Source organism: Artemia franciscana, chromosome 16 (assembly GCF_032884065.1).
Source record: "Artemia franciscana chromosome 16, ASM3288406v1, whole genome shotgun sequence".
NCBI classification, from domain to species: domain Eukaryota; kingdom Metazoa; phylum Arthropoda; class Branchiopoda; order Anostraca; family Artemiidae; genus Artemia; species Artemia franciscana.
In genome coordinates, this window is record NC_088878.1 from 27,798,711 (window position 1) to 27,821,539 (window position 22,829).

General features: G+C 34.0%; 1 protein-coding gene across 8 annotated transcripts in view; it reads right to left on the reverse strand.

Annotated features, from left to right (window-relative positions):
- Nucleotides 1–22,829, reverse strand: part of LOC136037308 (choline-phosphate cytidylyltransferase B-like) — a 40,008-nt gene that overhangs the window by 9,669 nt on the left and 7,510 nt on the right. For 2 of the 8 annotated variants that reach the window (XM_065719960.1, XM_065719959.1), the window contains exons 2-6: nt 17,105–17,213; nt 13,668–13,784; nt 11,533–11,649; nt 5,049–5,200; nt 689–910 (exon numbers count right to left, since the gene is read on the reverse strand). In XM_065719960.1, coding sequence (XP_065576032.1) covers nt 689–910; nt 5,049–5,200; nt 11,533–11,649; nt 13,668–13,784; nt 17,105–17,213 — 717 coding nt within the window. Of the gene's footprint in view, nt 1–688; nt 911–5,048; nt 5,201–11,532; nt 11,650–13,667; nt 13,785–17,104; nt 17,214–19,182; nt 19,248–22,829 lie in introns of those variants that run through there. The other 6 variants (XM_065719965.1, XM_065719963.1, XM_065719966.1 and 3 more) reach the window with 4 other exon arrangements.

The following is a 22,829-nucleotide window of genomic DNA, read 5'->3' on the forward strand; positions in this document are numbered from 1 at the left end:
ATATATATATATATATATATATATATATATATATATATATATATATATATATATATATATATATATATATATATATATATATATATATATATATATATATATATATATATATATATATATATATATATATATATATATATATATATATATATATATATATATATATATATATATATATATGAAGTATCCCATGATGAATTGTCATGACAAGAAATAATGACAAACATAACATCCATGGCAACCTTTTACGACAGATAATAATGAAGTAACCCCATCACACGTTATCATGAATGACAATAATCAAACTCATTAATATCTTCCACAAAAACAACAATATGATATTACAAAAAAAAAGAAAAAGAAAAAACATAAATTCATAGCATAAAACCACATAGGCTAAACTGGGTCTGCCCCCCCCCCCCCAACCTGAAAAATTTCTCCTTCCTGTAAATTGGTCATAAAACTGCAATTAAAAAATATTTCTTCCTAAAATAACGTCCCCCCCCCGAACAAAATCTCTTTTCATAGCCCCCACCTCACCGACAACAATTTCGTATCCCCCCTCCCCCGGCGAAATCTCATAACATAAAACAACATAAGTATAAAAACCAAATACACAAAAACTTTAAACATAAAACCATCAAAAAATAACAATCCATAAAATATAAAAAGGTAAAAAAAAACTTACATTCAAATAAGAAACGTTCATCTCTTCCCGAGGCATTCCTCGCTGTAAATTCCTACCAACGTATTCGTCATAATTTTTTACGATGCGTGCTATTAAATCGGAGGTAGATACACCCTCTGTCCTCTCAGTAGAAACAAACATTCCCATAGCTTTGATATGTGCATATACATCTTGTCCACTTCCAGTTGTGTATGGAAGCTCATCGTGAGCAACGAAGTCAATCTGCAAAGGTATGTAGCTAGAAATTTCCCAGGAGTTAAAATTGAAGCAAGATTATGACAAGACTCGAACGTTGTTCCATTGGAAATTTGTCTAGAAGTGTCAGTAGATTTTTTCAGGAACTGAAATTTATGCAAGATTGTGACAAGAGTCGAACTTCGTTCTGTTCAAAATAAGTCTAGAAATGTCACTTGAAAATTTATCGGGATTTAAAGTTGAAGTACATTCACGAGGACTAGGTCTCTGTTTTGGCATTATGCCGAAGTCCAAAAACAAGGGTCAACACAGTGGTGTTGACTAAATAAAGTGCGATACCTTTCTAATCTTTTATTTATGTTTCATCGCCAATTATTTGTTTACTATTTTTGTTCGATCGGACGTTGAAAGTTTTAGCATAGAAACTAAAAGTGATCGAAGGACAAACAGCTCTTCAAATGCTTTCTTTTCTCCAGGCAGGGTCGTTGGTCTCCGTGGCATCAAACCACAATTTTAGTATAGCCATTTCAAACACAACTGTCAAAAGCTCTAGAAAATATGCCTCTAGGGGGAAATGATCCATTCAAACATTGGGAAAGACCTCCAGGTTAAACAATTGGTATTGTTTCACATATGTTTTTGAATAAAAAGCATGTACCTTTGTATTGCAAAACCCAGAAACGAATTGCGAAAGCCATAAAGTTAAAGCCAAAAATTTAAGAAACTATTTACTTTTAATATTTTTATACTTTGTTTTTAATTCATTGTAACTTAAGTTTGGTTTATTTTCGAAAAATTGGGTACCTTTGCATTGCAACAGCCAGAAAGTTAAAACCAGAAAACCAGAAAGTTAAAAAAAGCTATAAAGTTAAAATTGCAAAAGCAAAAGCAAATTGCAATGCAAGAGCCAGAAAGTTAAGATTGAAATTTGTATGACTAGAGGTACAAAGTGAACCCTCCACACCATGTCGTCCAGCACTAAAGTTTTAGAGGAAAGATAGGTATGTTGTAGCTTGCTTAAATCAGGATTATGTAGGATTTTCAATTTCAATGTGAAAATGAGATGGCTCCAAGATGTGGGTTGACTCGGTGGAAAAACGAGTTAATTCATGACTAGATTCCAAAATGGGTCAAAATGATTCAATGTGATAACGACCTAGATCTTGATTTACTGCGAAAGCAAGTGAGGTCCAAATATGGGGTAAATAAGTTCCGTTTCGGTACAAAACGAACTAGTTCTTCAAGGGGCGCAATGAAGAGCCAAGTCCTCAGTATATAAACAACTCTGGTCCTAACTGGTGTACAAATGAACAAATTCCCCCAGGGGTGTACAGACAGAACAAGTCCTCGTGCACAAACAGGTCAATTTCTTGTTCGATTTACGAACAAAGTAAGTTCCAAATGTGTAAAAAGATGAGCAACGTCCTCACGGACAAACAAGTCGAGTCCTTATTCGGTGTACAAGTGAACTAAGTCTCCCACGGGTGCAAAGATGAGCCAAGACCTCAGTGCACAAACAAGTCGAGTACTTGTTCAGTTTACTAACAAACTAAATTTCAAAATGTACAAGGATGAGCCGAGTCCTCACGAACAAACAAGTCGAGTCCTTATTCGGTGTACAAACGAACTAAGTCTCCCAGGGGTGCAAAGATGAGCCAAGTCCTGAGTGCAGAAACAAGTCGAGTTCTAGTCCAGTTTACTAACATACTAAGTTCCGAAGGTTTACAAAGATGTGCAAAGTCCTCATGGACAAACATGACGAGTTCTTATTTGGTGTACAAACGAACTAAGTCTCCCATGGGTGCAAAGATGAGCCAAGTCCTCAGTGCAAAAACAAACCAAGTTCTTATTCGGTTTACTAACAAACTAAGTTCCAAAGGTGTACAAAGATGAGTCATGTTTTCACGGACAAACAATTCGAGTCCTTATTCGGTGTAAAAACGAACTAAGTCTCGTACGGATGCAAAGAAGAGCCAAGTCCTCATAGACAAACAAGTCCAGTCCTTATTCGGTGTAAAAACAAACTAAGTATCCCAAGGGTGCAAAGATGAGTCAATTCCTCAGTGCAAAAAAAGTAGAGTTCTTATTGAGTTTAATAACAAACTAAGTTGAGAAGGTTTACACAGATGAGCCAACTTTTCATGGACAAACAAATCGAGTCCTTATTCGGTAAAAAATAAACTAAGTCTCCCTCGGGCGCAAAGATAAGCCAAGTCCTCAGTGCACAAACAAGTTGAGTTCTTATTCACCTTTACAAAAACACAAATTTCCAAAGGTGTACAAAGATGGGCCAAGTCCTCACGAACAAAAAAAGTCGAGTCCTTAGTCGGTGTAAATCGAACTATGTCTCCCATGGATGCGAAGATGAGCCAACTCCTCAGTGCACGAACAAGTCGAGTTCTTATTCAGTTTACTAACAAACCAAGTTCCGAAGGTGTACAAAGGTGAGCCAAGTACTCAAGGATAAACAAGTCGAGTCCTTATTCGGTGAACAAGTGAACTAAGTCTTCCACGGGTACAAAGATGAGTCGAGTCTTCAGTGCACAAACAAGTCGAGTTCTTATTATGTTTACTAACAAACCAAGTTCCAAAAGTTGTAAAAAGATGAGCTAAGTCCTCAAGGATAAACAAGTAGAGTCCTTGTTCGATGTATAAACGAACTAAGTCTCCCATCGGTGCAAAGATGAGCCAAGTCATCTGTGCACAAACTTTGTGAGTCCTTATTCAGTCTACAAAAAAAAAAGTTCTGAAGGTGTACAGAGATGGGCCAAGTCCTCACAAACAGACTAGTCGAGTCCTTACTCGGTGTATAAACGAACTAAGTCTCCAACGGGTGCAAAGATGAGCCAAGTCCTCGGTGCACAAGCAAGTAGAGTTCTTATTGACTTTAATAATAAACTAAGTTTGGAAAGTTTACAAAAGTGAGCCAAGTCCTCATCGCCAAACAAGTTGAGTCCTTTATTCGGTGTAAAAACGAAATAAGTCTCCCAAGAGTGCAAAGATGAGTCAAGTCCTCAGTGCACAAACAAGTTGAGTTCTTACTCGATTTACAAACGCACTAAGTTCCAAAGGTGTAAAAAGATGAGCCAAGTCCTCAAGGATAAACAAGTTGAGTCCTTAATCGGTGAACAAACGAACTAAGTCTCCCACGGGTATAAAGATGAGCCAAGTCCTCAGTGCATTAGCAAGTCGAGCTCTTATTCAGTTTACTAACATACTAAGTTCCAAAGGTGTAAAAAGATGAGCCAAATTCTCAAGGATAAACAAGTCGAGTCCTTAATCGGGGAACAAACGAACTAAGTCTCCCACTGGAATAAAGATGAGCCAAGTCCTCAGTGCATTAGCAAGTCGAGTTCTTATTCAATTTACTAGCATACTAAGTTCCAAAGGTGTACAAAGATGAGCCAAGTCCTCATGGACGAAGTTTAGTCCTTATTCGGTGTACAAATAAACTAAGTCTCCCAGGGACGCAAAGATGTGCCAAGTCCTCAGTACATAAACAAGTCGATTCTTTATTCGGTATAAAAACGAACTAAGTTAAGACTGTGGAATTTCTTCGGCTCGTGGCAATAACTAGCTGACTGTTGAATCAGTGTAAAAATAAGCTAAGACCTCATTCGGTGTAAATAACAATATAGATTGGGTTAAGTTTTAGGACAATAGCTTGTATATGAGAAAACAAAGATATAACAACATTGATTGGTATCAGGAAATAGAGATTAAAATCAGTTTTAAGAAGAAACAGCTTATTTTAAGACCGTTTTAATGAAGATTTTATTATTATTTTTTAGAAAAAATCCGCATGTCCTTATTTATTTATTTATTTTTTTTTGCTCTGACTGATCAGCAACAAAATAAATCACGGATACCTTTTAGATTCGACTTTCATAGTGCGAGAGCATTACCCTAGCTAATTAGCCTTAACTATTAATTACTTATTTATTTACTTTACCGATTAATAGCCTTGATTGTTTATTTTTGAAGTATATGAATTAACTTTATTTAATAAAGATATATTTTCAATTGATTAAAAGTGTCTGCAAATAGATAAGGTATAATTAATTAATCAAAACCTTAATTAATGAACACAATTACTAAACCATTAATCACTAATTAGTAAAAACTATTAATGACCCTAACCAATACAATCAACTGAACCATTTACCTTGTGCTTTCTGAGGTATTCCTCGTCTAACGACCAGGGTGCATCTTTAACAATCTCATCAACATATCTACAGTGCCTCACTGCTTCATACCTCTCATCTTCATTCATTACTGTTAAGCCTTTTTTTGAATGCGTTAGGTCATCATTACAAACTAAAAAAAAAACACACAAAGAAAAAAGAGAAATTTTTAAAGCCTTGAGAGAGAAAACAATAGAAAAGTAAAAAACATAGAGAATAAGAGAGAAAAATTAAGTATATTTATTCGTTTAAAAACAATAATTAGCTCTATACCCGTAAATCAGCAGCAATGTATGCGGTTAACAAATTAAGCTAAAACTATATGTTTTTAATTACTTTTTTCAATTACTTTTAATTTTCTCTTTTCATTTATTTTTAACAACCTCATGAAGGCAAGAACAGTGACTCACTGCTTCAAACCTTTTATATTCAATTCATCACTATTAATCTTTTTTTTTGAATGTTACTATCATTATTACACACTGGAAAACAAAAAAACAAAAAAACAAAATTAAGGCCTTGAAAGGAAAAGCAGCATAAACGAAAAAATAGAATAAGGGGAAACGACAACCATATTTACTCGTTTAAAAATAGTAATTGATTCTATACCAGTAAATCAGCAGCTACACTCGTAATAATCTGCTGGTACTTCAATTATAGCTTTTTTAAAAATTACTCGACGATTTAAAATTTGTCTGACAGTCTGAGAATTTCGGTACATGTAAATATGTGATAACTTACATCTAGATGTATTTTAAAATAAGACTAAATTTATATCTTTTTAATTATAAGTGATTCTGCTAATTTTTGAATAATGGTCCAGTATTAATGATGTACCTGAAATGGTGTTTTCTTTTTCACTTCAGTAACCTAGCAAAATATATTCTTAAAGTTTCTCAACTGTTTAGGTCAATTTCTTTAAACTAATCTGGCAACCATGAAATATTCACTTCTTATTGCAAGATGCAATTGAGTTTAAGAGCAATTCAGGTGCTTTAAATCAAAAGAAACTATGTGATATTTATTGTCGAACTGAAAATTATCCAGAGAATACACAAAATGGAGCTAACTCTATGGAAAATACAAAATAGAGAGGGGGGCCAATTTTGATCAACGATCTTATATTTTGAAAAATATAACTAATTACTAGTAATTCAAGTAATATAACTAAATATATGTAATATAAGTAATATATATTTAATTCAATTAAATATAATCAATTCAATATATTTAATTCATCAAATTAAATATAAGTAATATAAGTAAAAATATAAGTCTTTTACTTCTTCCTATCGGGTCTAAACTCCAAGATCCGTTAATGCATGTCTTTTTGAAAAATAAAAATACTTACTTTTTCTATGAGAATTTTATAACTGATATTTTTCATATCTTTTAAAGAAGTCCCAAAGAGCATGGGTAATTTAAAACAGTGAAAACTAACACTAGTGTCGAGAAAAAAGGCCATTAACCGTTTAGTGTCTCTTGGCATTTTTCCAAGCTATGTAATCGTGATTCTTTCAGAAAAGAGATCAGGCAATTATTATCTAACTAATTTTACCGATTACACCAATCAAAATATTTTTTCCTAGCTATTACACGAAACAAAAATACCAAGAAATGTAAAACGCAAGATGACGTTAGTAATTTTTTTCGCCAGTTACCTCTCCTTTAACCTACTCATACTCTTTGGTAAGTCTTTGCTGAAGTAAGTCCTTGAGTTTATCCCCGACGCCAAACTGATCAACCCAAACATTATTATTTCATTAGATTTGAGAGGCAAAACGCTATATCATCTTCAACTTCAAATAATTAACTTACAAAAAATGTAAAAAAAAGAGAATTATTTCCAAAAATTCCCCTAAACAAGATTCAATACTAAAAAAAAAGAATAATATATTGACAATTCATTAATGTATAATTTGTTTGGAAACGAGTTTGACCAGTTTCCTGCACTGTGGAGGAGGATCAAATAATGAAATACAGCAAATCTTTAGATTACATTTTCAACTTTTACGAGAGGCGGGGGGGGGGGGTCCCTCTTTTGGCATAATGCTAGTAAAGTAAAATCAAGGGCAGCAATTTATATCCATTGTCACTATTTCTATTTGTTTCCACTGTGGAATAATTTATAGGGCTTATGGAATTTCTCAAGCCGAACTGGCCAGCCATAACAACAAACAACAAAGAGAGGAAAAACTCAACGAAAAAAAAAAACATCAAACGAGACGGCAGCCAGTAGAGAAAGTAGAGAAGTAGACTACTGGCCGCAGTCTTGTTTGATGTTTTTTTTCTTTTTTTTTAATGAGTTTTTTTCGCTCTTGGAGTGGTATTTAGGCAGTTCCTTTATAATTATCCGATACTTATATAAAAAAAACACATTGTTATTTAGAATTTTGCATCTATTAAAAAAAACAAGTGTTAAAGTAAACAGATATCTTTTTTTCTTTGACTGAGTGACACACTTTCTCTTTTTTCAATGATACCATGTGATAATTATGGTCTGACACAAGTATAAAGTTCAATTTCTTGTCCATTAGAATAATGATGTTAACTGGCATGAATTATACAAAAGGCGCTGTCTAACACATGAAATGAGGATCGTACGTTAGTGTCAACACTTCTAAATTTCAAAAAAAAATTAAGAAACTCGCTTTCAAAATAGACTAAAAATTAGAATTTTTTTTTTCTAGAATCTATGTTAAAAAGAGGGATATAAAACGGACTGTACTTTACATAACGCAAATATCAAATTGATACGAGTTATAAAGACACAAATAAAATAAAAAAATCAGTAAGTTGAGAAAAATCAGTTAAAAAGATCAAATTATCTAAAGCCATATCTATTAAATACGAATAAATCTAAGCTGGTATATTAAATTTGAATGAATTTTTAAGCTAGTACAGCTTTAAATTTTAAGCTGGATGCCAGCATCATTTTTGTGAAAATTTGTGTGACAATAGTAAACAAAACAAAAAAGTCGGTGAGTTGAAGGAAACAGTTAGAGACTGGATCGACGTAGCGATTTTCAAAAAAAGGCCATATTTACTTAAGACGAATAAATTTAAGCTGGTACATTAAATTTGAATTATTTTTTTAAGCTAGCACAGCTTTAAATTTTAAGCTGGGACGTTTTATGCCAGCATTATTTTTGTGGCAATTTGTATGTGTGACAAAAGTAAACAAAAGAAAAGTCGGCGAGTTGAGGGAAACAGTTAGAGACTGGACCAACGTAGCGATTTAGAAAAAAAACGGCCATATTTACTTAAGACGAATAAATTTAAGCTGGTACATTAAATTTGAATTATTTTTTTTAAGCTAGCGCAACTTCAAATTTTAAACTGGGACGTTTTATGCCAGCATTATTTTTTTTATAAATGTACCGAAAGTACCAAAATTTTAGATTGTACCAGAAAATGTCTAAATGTACTGTATTGCATTAGAATCTCTAAATCATACCAAAACGGTACAATTGTACCGTGTTGGCAGCGCTGTTACTCTCTAAACTTCCTTTAATTCTACACGTTATATTTGTGACGTTTTCCAATTATATCGTCCCCTATCTCTAGATAGAAAAACAGCCCCGCCTTTTTAAAAACCGACTAAGTAATGCTGAAGGACGAATGTACACTAGCGAGGAAAGCAATTTCTTTAAAGACAAGTGACCCCGCCCTTCTAAAATCTGATTGGTTCTTTTGTAAGAAACAAAAAGCCAGTACAAGAGCAAAAGGTTTCAAAGTCACAGCATTTTTTACAACTAATTTTTCTGTTTTGTATGCAACCGATAAAGCACATTTTGATTATTTGATTAAATGATTGAAGCTCGTTTTAATTTCAACTTATTCAGAACTAAAACACTGAAAACTCCAAGTTAAAGTTGATACTTTTTAAAAAATCTTAAATTAGCATAGACATGTTATATATGCAATTCTGAGCCCAAAAAATAAGGGAAGAGTCATGATAGCAGCTTGGTAACTATTTTATTAAATATACGTTGAAACCTCAATTCATTCCAGAAAGTTTAATTCACCTAGCTTAACTGCTTCAAAGATAGCAAGGAGCTCCTCAACTTCACCAGAGAGGATTTTCAGTGAAAATACCGAAAACAGGTATTTTTGGAATGTAGGAGGGGCCTATTGACAACACTTAGGAATTACTACAATCAATTTTCATCACGGGAAACCAGTGAAAACCTTTCTCTTTAAAAGAGAATGGTTTATAGTTTCACTGATCATCAATCAATTCCATTAAGCATATTATAGATATTCTAGTTCAAAAACATTTTAATAATATTGAAATATTATCTCTCGATAGCTCAGTTGGTAGAGCGGTGGACTATAAAGGTTTAATTGATATCCATGGGTCGTTTTTAGGACTAAACACTAAATTTAGGACTAAAACACTAAATTGGCATTAAAAATAAAAAGCTTTAGGGTTTTCAAACCACAAAACCGATTATTTAGAATAGTTATTCAATTCAATCTCCGTATCTTTACTAAACAGAATTTGAATGTTTGGTTCCAGTGTCCTTAAGTCGATCTCTCAGCAAAAATTACCAAGCTAACGACTTGTTATAAAGACAAAAAAAGCCGTTAAACATTATGCTATCAAGATAAGAATGCTTCCGGCGTTAGCTTTTCTAATGCCAAAATTAATTAGACAGATAACCCCGTATTTTTTTCCGATTTCTGGAAGAGAAAATACTAGACTGTCTTCCACGCGGGTTCCCTAAACACCGCTACCAAAGCTAATGAAAACTTGCTTCTGTGAATGTCACATTTCTCTGCTTTATGATTTCTGTCCCTTATGCTACTTTCACACTAGGACAACTTAAGACGTTATGGTATGTAAATTTAAAAAGCAATTTTGTTCATAATTTAGGCAGCGCTAAGTAGACCCAATTTCAACACAGAACTTTACATTAACCAAGATAAATTTAAGTTATGAAAAAGTCAAAATATTTCTAACAGAATGAAGTTTCTTGACGAATAATTAATAAATATGGAAAATAAATTAATGATCTTTTCCTGGATAGCCTAACACTTCATCAGACCTTGAATCTTCATTTTAATTCCACATTTTTAACTTTGAATAGTTTGTCTTCGATGATTGTGATGATTTAAACAATGATCTCAATGGTTTTGAAGGACTTGGATAGTGTGAAAGGACTTGTTTTAAGCGTAATAGCTTATACTTAACGTAACATAGCTTAACCACTTAACATAGAAAATTACGGACATAGCGAAACCTAACTTTAAGTAATTCAAAAGTGAGTAATAGATTATGCATACGACCGACTATTACGTCAGGTCAAGTTTGAAATGGGTTAACCTATCAGCAAATCAAAGTAATTTAACTGCTCCATTCTGCTTTCCAAAATTTATCCGAGATAAATCTTCATTCAAAGCAATAAAAATTTATCCGCGACTGAAAGATCAAATTTGCGATTAAATTTTATTCGCGTTATATTCTCCTTAAAATAACAAAAGATGAAGCTTTAAATTTCCTAATATTTGAAAGAAAATGTGAAGTTCCGCATCTATCTTTTTTAGGACTTTTTCGCGCAAGAGGAGGATTGTCTCCTCCTCAATCCCCTGCTCTTTGTGCTAGAGTTTTATATTTCTTAAAATTCTTTTTAGGATTTTCATACTAATTCAACGGCTCTTGTGTTTGAGCAGTCGTTCTTAAAGGATTGGGATAAAAAGTCCGACTTTAGCTTAAATAGCAGGGGCTGAGGAGGAAGCACCCCTCCCAGGAGCATAGCTCTATCATTTTTATGGGGGGAAAGAGGGGTCCACACCCGGAGAGTCAAGGGGCGTGGGCTAAATAATAGTTTTTATCCAAATTACTGGGGAGCAACTGCCTCCTCCCTAATGCATAGAATTGTTTATGATTGTTTTAAGTTTTAGTGTTACTCTTTACTTTCGCTTGGAAAAAAACAGTTTTTATTATCTTATTTTTGTCCGTTTCTAATAGTGTTCCCTTTTATCTATCTTTATACAATAAAGGCACTATCTTAATATATTCAAAATGCAAAAGCTTCGATATATTTTAAGCCCGCGAACGTTTACATGATGAGAAAATAGATATTAAACACTCTAATTAAAAAAAACAATATGTATAAAGGCAGGGGTGCCAATTAACAAAAATGTAGCAAGGAAGAGATTTTTTTTATCTTTTTTAATGACGATACAAAAAAAGGAGTTTTCAAAACTTTAGGAGGTAAAAATTATGACTTTCTCAATGAAATAAGAAAAAGTATTTGTCAAATCTAAAGCGATGCAAAACATAGGGGAAAAATACACCCCCTCACACACACAGACACCAATTAGTGCGTCTATTGAGGGCTAAACATAAAAAAAAGTAATATTCAAATGCATGTGCATTAAAAAGATTAAAGAAAGAAAAAAACGAAATGGGGAAATCCACCTGCATTTATTGTCCCACACTACCCGGTGCCTACTTACTTCCAACTATCAGGTACACATTGGGGAAAACATTTTTTGCTTGAAGAAGTTGTCTGGCGTGTCCTTGATGAAACAAATCATAGATGCCGTCAGCGTAAACACGAATTTTTCTTGTCGCTATAACAGTAAGAATAATTTAACTTTCAATACAATTTCACATATTCTCCAATCGCTTTATTTGTTCAGGATAATTATTTTATAGTTACAAAATAAATAAAAAACACATAAAAAAATAGTTTGCATACATTTTACTTTCTTTTGGCAAATCAGACAAATATTTAGGGGGGGGGGGTCAATTCTACGAATAAGACAGTTATTTCGAGGGGGCAAACCCCCCAAACTCCCCTGGATAAGGCCTTAATCACCGTGTTTTTCCAATGCCAACCCCTCCTCTCAAAAAGAAATTAACTGCTTCTGTGTACTATTGGCGCACTATTGACTACAACAAATTTACAACAACAAAGAACAGGGAAGTTACAATTTTCTATTCTGCAACAAAATTAAATAAAGCATAAGACCAGTGGCGCAATTTTGTCAAAATACTGGGGAGAGGGACAACATTGGAGTCAATTTTGTGAAAAAGACACTGAAAACTGAAAAAGGAGTCATATATTACCATAAAGGCAAAGATATACTAAAGAAAACTGACCTGTTTCTCTAGATACTTGAATTAGGCAGGCTTATCTTAACTTTGACAACATTTTTTGCTGAAACAAAATTTCAGCGGGTGTGGGGGCAAACTGAGGTCTGGGGGGAGGTGAATTGGATCTAGATGGGGCAGTTGATCACCCCCTGCCCATAGCAAATTAGCCCCTTCTTAAGGCAATACGATAAATTAAATGATCATTATCTCGTCCATTATAAACTTTTCAGTTTGTGTGGCCCAACTACTTAAAATTGATAGGGTGGTCTTATCATAGCTTGAAGAGCTTGGATAAGAGATCCGAATAAACAGTAGAAAAAATACTTTCCGAGAAGTCTTAGAAAAACCAAGACTTAGAAAAACTTCTCCTGTTTTGTGCCAGAGATAGAGATATTCAGTTTTAAGGGAACTTACATCACCAGAAAATGTGAATTTTGTTTTTTTCGATTAAATGGAGCAAAATTTTCTTTTCGGAGTTCAGGAAAGGGCATTACCTTCAAATTTCCAAACTGTCTAATAGAAATAGAATTACCATTTGAATAATTTGGTCGCTTTGGGAGTTCCCTGTGGTACCACCTACCTTGGTTGACATCCTCGCCGACAACACCAAATTAATATTTCACTATCTTTTCAGTCTTATTTCACTGTCAAACTCCAAAACTCTCGAAAGCTTTTGATGATAGCTTTTCCTCTGGGAGAATTCGCTAATGGAACTTTTCTCTTTGAGACGGTCAACCGACTCCGGGACTCCCAAAATCATTTTTAAGGTATCGCATTGCCGTAAAAAGAAGAAGCTGACATTTCTATTCGCATACTGTGGAATAGGAAAATTAAAAATACTTCTTCAAAAATGTACCAAGAGATCGAAATAATCACTCATAGATTAATTGTTCCCAGCTACTTAGACGGCTGAAATTTTAAAGGAATATACCTCTAATGATGGAGGAGAGACCCGAGGCTTCAAAAAAAGCATTTTAGACCAACATCAAAGTCTTACTACTCAAGGCCATATCCAGGATTTCTGTTTAGGGGGATTAGCATGCGTTTTTTTTTTTTGGGGGGGGGGGGGTAACAATTTTTTATAAGGCATGAAACTGTATTTTTATTACGGTTTTACGAGTTAGGCAAACATTTCAGGGGGGATTCAAACCTCCCCAACTCCACCCCTAAATATTGCCTTGGTATTACTTTTCCTCTCTTTTTTCAAGCTTTCCACCATCGTTACCCTAAAAAAATCGTGGTTTGAAATTCATCCAGTTTTCCCTATGTGAAGAACGATATCGGGCAAGGAAAAATGTCACCAGTGAAATTTGTGGAAAACTCAACGAAGTCGGACCCGACTATTTTTTAGTAAAAATGCATTTTTTTTTTCAATAACCAGGACCCCTACCTCTTTAAAAAAAAACTCTACCCCTACTATTAAAAAAACTGAACCTTATACAACCATGGGTGTCGTTCTATATTCTTATATAAACATTTAGTCCATACTTACTACCAACAATGAGATACGCATTTGGAAAAAGAGTTTTTGCTTGAAGAAACTCTTTAGCGTGTCCAAAATGGAATAAATCATATATTCCATCGGTGTAGATGCGAACTTTTCTGGGAGCTATAAGGAAAATTCCGATTTAAATTAACTTAAGATCATTAATTTAAATTAGAAAGGTAATTATTTTGCCATATTTAATCTTGACCATTAAAGAACATTTCAGTTCTCTGATTTCTTTATCCATGTTTGCTGTTACACGTTAAAACCATTAAACCGGTTAACCGTAAATGGTTAAAACCGTTATTCCTTTGACGCACCTTCGCAACCCAATAACACTATTGATTAAGCATATGTCAGAAAAATAATTCAAATGATTCCCCTCGTTTTTACCCAGCGTTGCTATCTCAAATTCTGAATCAGTAAAAAGAACGCAAAACCTAATTTGTTCTTTTGTACGAAATTTTAAACCAGTGAAAATAAAAAATTAAAATTATCACAATACCCCCCTCCTTATTAATAATTCGCCCCACTTTACTATTTAACGACTTTAGATTATTTAATTTGAATATTCAACTGACAGTTTAACGATTAGTTTATTAATTTACAATTAGTTTATTAATTTAATTACTTATTAGATAACTATACCAATTGATTAATAATTTAATTTAAATTTAATAATAATTAATAATTTAATAATAATAACAATATAAGTAGTCTTTAGTTTAAGCTGCCACTCAGTTGGTATCTTCAAAAAGTATGCTAGGGATTTTTCTTGCAAATGATTTTTTCCCGGTTCTCTGATGAGTTGATGGATTGGTTCATTACTTTATTTGTGAGTGGAATCATGTATTACTGCCTTGCCTAGCTTGGAGTTTTTTTTGGGAGGAGGGGGGGTATTGTTTGGCGATGTGAATTTGCGATCTTAAGAATGTTTGATGAATTAATTTGTTTTTAGTTATGTTTCTCCCCTGTTTTTTCCTGGCCATAGAGCCTTACGGGGGAGAATATGTTAAAGTATTTGTTATTTTTATGTGCAATTTATCGTTGATTTTGGTATTCGGTGATATATTTCTTGCTTTGTCTTTTTTCAATAAATTCAATTTAATGTAACTATAATTTAATTAATTAAATTTGTTAATAACAAATCCCTCTTTATAATAATAATTTTCGAAAATTCTCCCTCAGTTTTTGCCCGTTGATGCTCCTAAGTTTTGACCCAGTAAAAAGAACCTGAAATCTGATTGGTTCTTCTGTATGAAAATTTAAACCGGTAAAAATACAAAATGCTTTTAATCAGAACATTTTTTTTACAAATAAAATCTGGTTTTCTGTGATTTAACGTTAACGAAGATTTTTCCTGAAACCCCCACATCTAATTGTTTCCTTTTTAATTGCATGTCCTTTTAATTTGTCTTTCAGTTTTTAGGGGTTAAAAATACTAATTCACGCCAAGACTACCGATAAAAAATTGCTATTAATAAATTATATTTACATTATTTAATGAAAAACAAGATGAGCAGAAGGGTTAAAACAGTAATAACACCAACAACTGTATAAGAGAGTAGGAATGTTAGCTATATAGTATGAGCTGTTTAAGCAATACGTTTTTTCTCTTTAGAAGTCTACTCTAGAACTACGCTGCAAGTAAAAGAGTCAGCTCTTTTTATAGCAAAAAGCTCGCTTCCTAGGATTTACGTCACCTCCCTCCGCTCGCGTATATATAAAAAACAGGAGATAGTCAAAAGCCTGTGAGCATCAACCTCCGCTAGCTTTGCTCTAAGAACCTAAAAGGATGTCATTACATTCTTCAGATTTCCTTTTCCTAGCTTGAATAGTTTAGCTGTTTAAAGACACAGCCATAAGACACGTGTTTTTTATACACATAAATATGCTTTGTGACCTTCAAAGAAAAAAAAACACTAACCTAAAAAACTAAAAATTGACCAAAATGATAACAATACTGTTGAAAGAAAGATACAGCCTATGTTTGAAAAAAATTGAAGGAAAAAAATTAACAGTTTGGATTAGGAACATTCAACTTTCCTTTAACAAGGAACATAAAAAGATAAATCATAAGTTAACTGAAACTTATGTTTCAGGATAATGAATGAATGAACTGTATTACCCCTAAAAGTATAAAGAACACAAAGTACGGAGTATTATAAATAAACAAAAACAAACATAAACTGTCCTTTTTGTTTTTTAATTAGACTGGTCAAATAAAAGACATATATACTATTACGTTCATAAGTGACCATGGCTCCGGACCAATATGGTGGATATATAGATAAAATTAATATTCTGGGAGGGGGGGGGGCATGAAAAATGGGCTTATATGCCATATTTTTACTTTTTTCGGAAGTGATTTTCCGAAAAAAACTCAGAAAATCAATTTTCTGTATCCCTCATCCTCCCCCCATTGTGCAAAAATGATCACATTATAAAATGGATATAAATATTTCCTTTAAACAGCAGATAATAAGCATGCAAGAAAATCGAGAAGACCAATCTTTTGTAAATATACAACTTCAAGATAAAGAGAGTAACGAATAAAAATATCAAAAAAAAACTAAGCACAATAAATTAAATACAACTTAATAGATAGACGTTACAGCACTGACAACTTAATAGAGCAACACTCTATACTTAATAGAGCAACACTCTATACTTAATAGAGCAGCAACTTAATAGAGCAACACTCTATACTTAATAGAGCAGCAACTTAATAGAGCAACACTCTATACTTAATAAAGCAGCAACTTAATAGAGCAACACTCTATACTTAATAGAGCAGCAACTTAATAGAGCAACACTATACTTAATAGAGCAGCAACTTAATAGAGCAACACTCTATACTTAATAAAGCAGCAACTTAATAGAGCAACACTCTATACTTAATAGAGCAGCAACTTAATAGAGCGACCCTCGTCTTAGATAACATGTAGTTTATTATTGAGATTTGGGGGGTTATATTGTCACAACACCCTCTTAGACCCCTTTTACAGTTGCAATAGAATAACAGATATAATATTGCATACCTGAAAACACAATGCAGACGATATGCAAGATAGAGGTGGGGAGGGGGCTAAATACACAGGACCTAGACCAGTGTGATCGATAGAGGGGGAATAAATTTGGTGCACTCCTGGTAATTCTTCCTTATTCCCTATTATATCAGCTGTGTAGTTAACATGCTTGTAAATGAACGGTTTTTTTTTCTTATAGCCTATTAGATAGGAAAATTTCTGTGTTTTTATTTTGAAAAATAATATTTCAAGTATTTAATCTAGCGTTAAATGAGACGACCACTCTAATGAGTGCTAATGAGCACACTTATTCGGTATTCATGACAACTAGTTGACTTTCAATTGATGTTACAAATTAGCCAGTTTGTTTGGGAGCTAATATTGGACAAGAAAAAGAAAGAAAAAAAAACTTGCCTCTTCCAGACCTGGCTTCGTCGAGATTTATCCTTCTAGAATAATCACATTTATCTCTTTCTAGCTTTGCTTCATAACTATCACTGAATGCAGCAGGTGCGACCAAAGCCTATAAAAAAGATTACAGAATAAGGTATGTTTAAAAGACATTAAAATTTATATTGTAAGTTGAGAGTGCTAGGTACATTCACCCTAGAATCTCTCCCGCGGATATTTCCCCCTCCTACGGAGAATCTTCCTCCACGCAGAAAATCCCCCCAACAACGTGGAATATCCCCACCCAGACTTTAGGTTAAGCAGCAAAAGTTTGACAAATAAAAATAATGAAGAAAGAAGGAATTATATAGATATATATATATATATATATATATATATATATATATATATATATATATATATATATATATATATATATATATATATATATAATTATTCGAGGGGGGGGGGCAGTTGCCTCCCCCCAGTAATTTGGAGAAAAAATTATTTAATAACCCATGCCCCTATTCCGTTATGGAATCCTCTTGCCCTCCCCCATAAAAATTCTGGAGCTACGCCCTTGAATTTCAATAACATGAAGTCAGACTCTAAGTTAGAATCAAGAAAATGTAAAATGAACATAACTCCTTATTTCAAGTAATAAGCAAAATTAATCTCTTTAACCATAGTCTAACCCTGCTATGATAACTCAGTACCGAGTTTCCAAAAAAAAAGAAAAAAAATATAAACCCTATACGAACAATTAAAAAGAGCTTTTTCAGCTAAAAGTAAGGAGCGACATCAAAACCTAGAGAAAACAAAAATTATTCCGTATATGAGAGGCTGCTCCCTCCTCTACATCTTACTCGTTACTCAAAAGTTTTTTATATCATCCCTAATTCAACAACCATTGTACTTCAGCAGTCGTTCTTATTTAGGACAAAATTCAGGACACAGTTTGAAACATTCGTCAAATTTTTTTGGATGAATTGCAGTTTTGCTGAATAAATTCTCAATAGTATATCTACTACAAAATTTCGGGTCGACGGAGAGGGGTATAACGGTTCACATGGGTTGAAATTCCGCCTTACTTTTATTCTTCTACGTGGCTGAAGCAATAATACTATATTATATAATAATTATGTATATTACTGTTTTAGATCGCTGAAAACAAAGCTCCTGATAGGACTAGCCACACAAACAACACCCCCCTCAAGAAACTCCCATGGCAAAGCTATTGTTGCCCCACCTCGTCCTTTCCACTCTTTGCCGGTAAACATGTGAATACAATATTTTATGCTACATAGTAAGAGACTGTCGCAATATGAGGGGCACTATTACCCCTCCCTCCTGCGTCAATAAAAAAGGCGTAGATTAGAAATCCTCCCGAGAATCAAGAGGGATTCGAGGCCAATTTCTGACCCACTATCTATTTTTCCACGGGCAAATCTCCAGCAATTTATTGGGGCAAAATCAAGAGAGGTTCATATCCAGAAAGTAAAGGAGCATGGGTTGTATAATATTTTGTTCCCCAAAATTTTAGGGGGGTAATTATCCCCCTTACCTCCCCCGAACAACACCCCTACCTCCTTCATAATAGCTGATGCACAATCAAACGATTTTCTTCATTCACTTTGTTTGTCTTAATTTCCCTATGGCTGCTAAATTTTAGATTTGAAGAGAATTTTCAAGGGAGGAATTTGTCGTGGGGGAGGGGGTTCCAGGTGGAACTGTATGAATTTTAACAGCCCCAACAACAACGGAAAGGTAACTAACCACACTCCCTTCCCAAGAACCCTTCACTGATAGCCATAGAGAGCCGTAAAAGTTTCAGTGTAGATGGGTTACCGAAAAGTTACACAATACAATCCTCTTACTAGCTTAACAAAACACACACAAAAAAGTAACTGAGGTGTGTAGACATTAGAATGCGCAACTTTGAATGCGTCTGAGCTTCCTTTTTTGCTGGTAAGAATCTTATAAATGAAAACTGCATGAAGTTCAACTGCCCCAACACCAAAGGGACGGCGGTCACTCCCTTCCCCACGAATACTCCCCTGATAGCCAAAGAGAAAGATAAAAGTCTCAGTGTAGATGGTTACCGTATTGTCACACAGGATCATCCTGGTATAAGCTTAACATTAAGATACAAAGAGTAACTGTGGTTTCTTAACATAGTGTCAAAAGTTAAACACCACTCCGGAAACCGGATCCGAGCGTTATCTTATTATAATTCAACATATGTAATGAGCATTGCCTAAATTTATCGAGATATATGCCCATGAACTTACAAAATCTCAATCAAGACTTTTTTTTAATTATTAATGTTGTAACAATTTTTCTAATAAATAATATGTAGCTGAGTACGAAATATATTTCCTTGTTTTATTCCCAATTAATATTTTCTAAAGATGATTTAAATAATTATTATATAGAATTATCAGAGGAATATTTTTAATCACTACTACTACTACTACTACTACTACTACTACTAATAACTCACTGCAGCACCAAGCCGCCTGAGGCCAACACAGCTACGCACGCTCCTCCTCCAACCTAATCTATTTAAAGCCTTCCTCTTTACACCCTCCCAAGAAGTTCCCATTTCCTTTAAGGAGAACACACCCAAACAGGGTTGACTCTGTTTGGGTCAAACAGGGTCAAACTCATTTCGAGAAGTTTCGGCAAAACGCTGACTGAATTGGAACTGAAACTTATTTCATAAAACTAAAAAAAAAAAAAAAAAAAAAAAAAAAAAAAAAAAAAAAAAAAAAAAAAAAAAAAAAATGGAAAAAATGAACACCGCAGGTAATTGCTTGAAATTGTTGCACCCAATCCATCATAAGAGCCGAGTGGCGAAAACGATAAAGGTTAGAAATATTAATTTCAAGATTTTACTTAGTTAAAGATTTAAAATGTGTCGACTAGAATTCACTGGCAGATCCAGGGGACCTCCAAGATTTTTTCTGACACCCTCTTTCCCTGTTTTTTCTTTTTAACTCTTTTTTTACGGTAAATTTGTCAATTTGGTCAATTGTTGGCACCTTTGTCAATATTTGCCCTACCCCCAAGATTATGCTCATTGACAACCTTGTCACATTGCCCCCCCCCCCAAGATTTTGCTCTAGATCCACCCCTGCAAGAATTCATGAACTAACTGCCTTTTCACATATGGTATTTAACCGCTAATAAATAAGGACGAGTAGTGCTTGTCACAGACAAAACTTAAGTAATACAGACGATCAATTGAAATATTTTTGGGGTACCAACCAATTTGGTACGCGTCTATCCTCAGCTTCTCAGACTTCTAGCAAGCGAGAACGTCATCATATACAGCCTAAAAACACCAGGACATCCGACCCTTTTTCTAGGATGGGGCACATGTCATCTGTATCTTGAACTTTTTGTCTGTGCTGCTGATCCTACCCGGGATGACAAAGGAGCGTTCAGACCACAGCTTAGGTACCAATACAGTTATGAAAACTCAATTTATTTTTGGGACACAGTGCGCGGTAGCGATGCTGGCGGCTGGAGTCAGGAAACTGGCAGCACAGCTTAGATAATCAATATTGGTATCTAAGCTGTGTATGCAACAAAACAAAATTGCGTTCCCGCCTATGACGTTGTAGTACGATCTATGCGTCGGAGCGCGGGCTTGGAGGAGGCACCAAGTACAGAGCTCTGTATCAAAAGCTTCTCATGGGCAAGATAGTTTTCCTAACTGTATATTGATATCTAAGCTGTGGTTCAGACAACAATATAAATAACAGAAAGTGGCAGCAATGACGGGTTTACAGTAAAATATGATGGAGAAAAAAAATAACAGTAAGTGTGATTTTTGAATAGTTTTGAACTGAGAAACAGAACTTGTTAAAAAAAAATCCCCGTTAATAACAAAGGAAATCATCAATTGCATTTAAAGAGCTGGAGTTAAAATGAGTAAATTTAAAATGACTATCCGACCATGAGCTCATAGATGGTTTAGATTCCATCTCCTTACAACTGACCAGCATAAAGTAATCCCCTGGAACTACTTAAAATAGGGACCAAATAATACGTCTCTCTTTATATTCCCCGTCCACAGAAAATTATATGATAGTTGAAGGGTTTCGTGCAGTTGAATAGATTTCTTTCTGAAGCTTCGAATCGGAGCAACGTCATAGTTTCTACTCTTGATAAAAAGAGTCCAAAGATTTATGAATGTCAAGCGTTTTTCTGCGATTTTAACTCCACACTTGAACAACAGGAGCAGAAAATTTGAACGGTAAGAACAATGTTTGAAGAAGCATGTAGACTATTAACAATAATTTCTGGTGCACTCACTCTGACACATTTCACACCATTGTAAGCGAAAAACTAAGTTGCTCATTAAGTGCAAATTTTATTTGCGAACTTTTAGTAATTGCAATAATCTTTCTCAAAACTTCTGAAATTACCTTTAGAACACTATTTTTATTGCCGCTATTGTTATTACTGTTACAGAATGCTAACAATTCAAGCCAGATAGAACCCTCACAAGTCTCTAGTTTTTAATTGATGATAACTGGCTACAGTGAAAAGGAAGTATTTCCTCTATTTCAAAAAGAGTGGCTCAAAGCCTTTGGCTAAGGTCTTCGACCATGAAGAAGGGATTAGCTATCTCAGAATTTCCCTTTTCTGACACTGTGACCCTCTTTGGGCAAAAATTGATATTTTGTGGCTTATTGCTTCGTTTTTTAGAGAAACAAATATTCAAAAAATTAATTACCCATTTTAAGATAAGAATAACAATGACAGTAATAAAAATACATTGATAAATCTACTTTAGAACACAAAGTAAAAAGAACTGTTACAACTCTAGGAATATTAAGCCCCTATCAGCTGATCAAGAAAATGACCAATGAAGAGTGCTACACCAGAGCACACTCCTGTCATCAACTCTACAGCCCCCCCCCCATTATCAACTGAATTTTCTTTGGTGCCCATCCCCTCAATTGTTCCTGCTGGTCAGTAAAACAAAAAGAAGTCTGAGTCTTCTGAACTATGAAAGCCTGATAAGAGAAATTCTTGGACCTATTTAATGATGGAAATATAAAAAAAAGTTGGCACTGACCAAACAATAGCTGAGGATAAATTTCAGGAAATACAATACATGCTTGAAATTACAAAAAAAGAACTATCTGAAGATTATTAAGTCTGTTGCCCCCCCCCCCAGACTGCAAAAAATACCTTTCTTCGAAAACTTTTCACTGAAAATACCTTTTTGGTATATTAATAACAAATTTTTATTTTAAAAAAATTGCCAATGCAAGGTTTTCTAAAATACATTTCGTCCTCCTCCCTAAATTTTATTAGATTGACATGACTGATAGAAACAATATTCTGATGGTTTATAAAAGCCAGAATCAAAGACAGGAGAAGATGCTTATTTGCAACCATGTCCTTGTCATTCTTTTGTTTGATAATTTGTATGTATTTACCTTTAAATTTAATTAATAGGCACTATTTATTCATTTTATTGTGTTGTTTTATGTGTCTGTTACAGACATAAAACTTGGTCACATGTTGCATGTGACCAAGGATGGCCTTCTTTTTGGTGATCAGCATGGCTTCAGGAAATGCATGTCTATCAAAACATATCTAATACTAGCTTATGAATCTTTGAAAATGGCTTAGAACTGTATGCTTACGATTACAAACTCTTTGGTCCAGCAGCCTCAACAGAGAATTGCTCTTTTCTGCAAGATCTCAACAACCTCTGTCTATGGGC